The sequence below is a fragment of the Mastigoproctus giganteus genome, chromosome 14 (assembly GCF_048544385.1).
Source record: "Mastigoproctus giganteus isolate SK-2022 chromosome 14, ASM4854438v1, whole genome shotgun sequence".
NCBI lineage: Eukaryota > Metazoa > Arthropoda > Arachnida > Uropygi > Thelyphonidae > Mastigoproctus > Mastigoproctus giganteus.
In genome coordinates, this window is record NC_143588.1 from 118,896,100 (window position 1) to 118,899,735 (window position 3,636).

Consider the following 3,636-nt stretch of genomic DNA (forward strand, 5'->3'; position numbering starts at 1 on the left):
TAAGATTGGTGAGAGGAACAAAGGATTCTCTTACCAGGAGAGGCTTAAATTCTGTCAGTTGCAGCATCTGGAGACTAGGCACCTGCAAGGTGATTGTTACTGCTACCCATATGTAGTACTTTGCATTTGTCAATATTAAACTTCAGTTGCCACTTCTCAGCCCATCTACAAGGTGTACAAGGCTTTAAATGATTTGAGCAGGCTCAATGCTGATGGGATACTTGCACCTGCTGTGATTAAGAATATGAGGGGACATAGATTCAAACTGAGGAAAGACAGTTGTAGAATAGATGTGCAGAAGTTTGCCTTTAGCCAATGGGTAGTTGATTGCTGGAACAGACTTCCATCTGTTGTTGTGGAATTTGATACTTTAAATAAATTTAAGGCTGAACTAGACAAACATTTGGAGTGACCGGGTGGGTGAAATGGGAAGGTTTTTTTTTTTTTTGTTTGGCTGATGCTCTATAAGCTTTCTTTCTTGCATCATATGCCTCAACTAATGCTAATGCCAATTGTAGTGTTGCACAAATATTGACTTCTTTTAGCATAGCACAAACTTATAGAAATGCACAATACATTTAAAAACTTAATTGCATAAGTTTTGTGTATCTAATTTTTTATTAATCTTAATGTACACCTTAGTTATGTTATTGCATGTATTCTGATGTGATATAAATCTTTTTGATTTATTTTTCAGGTCAAAATATGAAGAAATTAAATTTCAGTGAAAAAACAGACTACTAATGAATGGAAGGGGAAGCTTTTATGGTTAACAAAAAAAAAAAAAAAAAAAAAAAAGCATTAAAATTCACTAGTTTCATTAACAATCTATATAAATAAGACATTTTTGTTGTTTAAATACTGCAAAGTTTTATCAATCACAAAGGCTTGATTCACAAACAGAATCGCATTAAAGAAAACTCCCTAGTGAATAAGTTTGTAAGTTATTTTAGATGTGATAGATTGTAATCATTATGGTTAATAACATGCAGAAACCATTTATGTGTGAAATTTGTGGGAAATTATTCTCACATGCAGGCCACCTTAATGAACATAGTGAAGTTCATATGAAGGAGAATCATTTTATATGTGAAATTTGTGGGAAGAAATTTTCTCGTGCAAGAGGTCTTAAAGCACACATGAAGCTTCACACAAAGGAAACACCCTATAAATGTGAATCATGTGGAAAATTGTTTGTGTATGCAGCACATCTTACTCAGCACATTAGAATTCACACAAAGGAGAAACCCTTCATATGTGAAACTTGTGGGAAGATGTTTTCTCGAGCAGAAACTCTCAAATCACACATAATTATTCACACCAAGGAAAAGCCATTTAAGTGTGAAATTTGTGAGAAGATATTTTCTCGAGCAAGGGCTCTTAAAGTACACACAAAGTTTCACACCAAGGAAACGCCCTTTAAATGTGAATTTTGTGGAAAGCTGTTTGTATATGCAGCACAACTTAATCAGCATATCAGGGTTCACACAAAGGAAAAACCTTTCATATGTGAAGCTTGTGGCAAGACGTTTTCTCAAGATGGAGCTCTTAAAGCACATATTAGGATTCATACAAAGGAAAAACTATTTAAATGTGAAGTTTGTGGGAAGTCATTTACAGATTCAGGGCGTCTTAAAAGACATATAACTGTACATACTAAGGAAAAGCCCTTTACTTGTGAAAGTTGTGGAAAGTCATTTTCCCAACCAGGAAATCTCCTAACTCACAGAAAGAGTCACAGCAATGATAGACCCTTTAAATGTGAAATATGTGGCAAGGCATTTATGTTCATGGGAATTCTTAAAGAGCACATAAAGGTTCATACAAAAGAAAAAGCTTTTATATGTGAAAGTTGTGGGAAGTCATTTTCATATTCAAAAACTCTTAAATATCACAGAAGAATTCACAATACCGAGAAAACTATCACCTAGAACTTGTCAAATTTTTTACAGGTTAAAAAAAAAAAAAAAATACACGTTGTCATGCAATGGAAATATACCAAGGTGCGATACCAGTGAGAAGACATTTTTACATGGAGGATATCTTAAAGAATATAACAAGTTCCATACCAAATAGGATATATTTTGTGTGGAAAGAGTTTTTAAACAGAACATCTTTACATATTCATAGTAAACTTGATAATTCTGGAAACAAACATACTGGTGATTTCACAACACTAGGACATTTAGCAGTAAATGTCATAACGGTTAATTTATGCATAGAAGAAAGGTCCGAATATAGAATTATCTGCCCTGGAAAATCTATATGTACAGAGCACTTTATTAGGCTACAAACATTTATTTATAACAATATACACCAATGAGTCAAAACATTATGACCACCTACCTAATATGATGTTGGTCCTCCATGTGCAGCCAAAACAGCTCGTACCCGGCCAGGCAGGGATGCTACAAGATTTCTAAATGTGTCTTGTAGTATCTGGTGCCAACACATAACCAGCAAATCCTTTAAACTTCTGTAAGGTCTGTGGTTGAGATGCCACAGATCGGAGTTGCTGTTCCAACACAAACCACAAATGCTCAATGAGATTGATGTCTGGGGAATTTGGAGGCAAGGGCAATACCTGGAAGTCTTCCTCATGTTTTGCAAACCAGTCTCAAACAATCCGGGTGGTGTGGTATAGCGCATTATCCTGCTGAAAGACGGCCCCGCCAGAGGGGAAGACTGTTACCATGAAAGGGTGTACCTGGTCAGCAATGATGTTTAGGTAAGGTGTATTTAGTGTCAGACGGCACCAGGGGTTCCCCCGTCTCTGTGTAGTTTTCATTGTGGGTGTACCAGTTCGCTGGAAATGCCAGAGATTTAAAGTATAGATATTGTACATGTGTAGTGTCGTGTACTGTTGTTCATCTGGTCGTTTAGCCGCTGTACTCCTGCTGAGGCCCAACGTTGACCCGTCGAGGCAGACCAGGAACCCAGTAGTTTTAGTTTCACTCTGGCAGGTCCTGCCACCTAATTTCCTGAGATTTCAGTGGCTAAAAAAAAAAAAAAAAAAAAATTGGGAAATTGCTGGATAAAATGGAAGCCGTGTGCTGTTTAGGCAGAGTAGGGCAGGGAGACTGAAGGCTGGGGGGAAAAGACAGAAATATGAGGTCAATAGGAAAGGCGACCCCAGAGTTGGTAGTGGGGCATGCCCGTGCCCCACCAGAGGGAAAGGAGGTTGGCAGGGGGGGGGGAAGGTCTTCCCCCACCAGGAAGTGTGGAAAGAAAGGCACAGTGCTAGGGCGTGGTACAGGTCGTCATAGGGCGCCTTTGCAGTGTTGCTGCATTTGTCTAATCCAGTGCAGTTGTCAGTTTCTTGATGGCTTCATTCCTGGAGTAGAGCTCAGTCCAATGGGTGCGACAAGTCTTGTTACATGCCACCAGTGTCTCTGCTGACTTGTTGGGTCCGGCTTACCACAAGAACACACACAGGTCCCCTCCAAGTGTGGTTTGTCTCTTCTTCCTTCTTAATATGGCTTTTTAGGTAGGTGGTAGACACCAGAGTGCCCGGCACATAGATGACTGGACCTAGGGTATCTCAGCAGAACATTGCCCAAAGCATGACACCACCGGCTTGTTTTCGTCCCATAGTGCATATGGGCGCCATCCAACGCACCCATACCTGTAGTCCAC

At 39.2% G+C, this 3,636-nt stretch overlaps 1 protein-coding gene across 1 annotated transcript; it reads left to right on the forward strand.

The window, feature by feature from the left end:
* The first annotated feature begins 858 nt into the window (after positions 1-858).
* Positions 859-3,150, forward strand: LOC150075678 (uncharacterized). Its single transcript, XM_090389312.1, has one exon. The coding sequence runs from the start codon at positions 975-977 to the stop codon at positions 1,929-1,931; it is 957 nt and encodes a 318-aa protein (XP_090245438.1). The 5' UTR covers positions 859-974; the 3' UTR covers positions 1,932-3,150.
* Positions 3,151-3,636: the final 486 nt, after the last annotated feature.

Coding starts and splice junctions, on each gene's coding strand:
- LOC150075678 (XM_090389312.1), top strand. CDS start 975: ATGGTTAATAACATGCAGAAACCATTTATGTGTGAAATTTGTGGGAAA.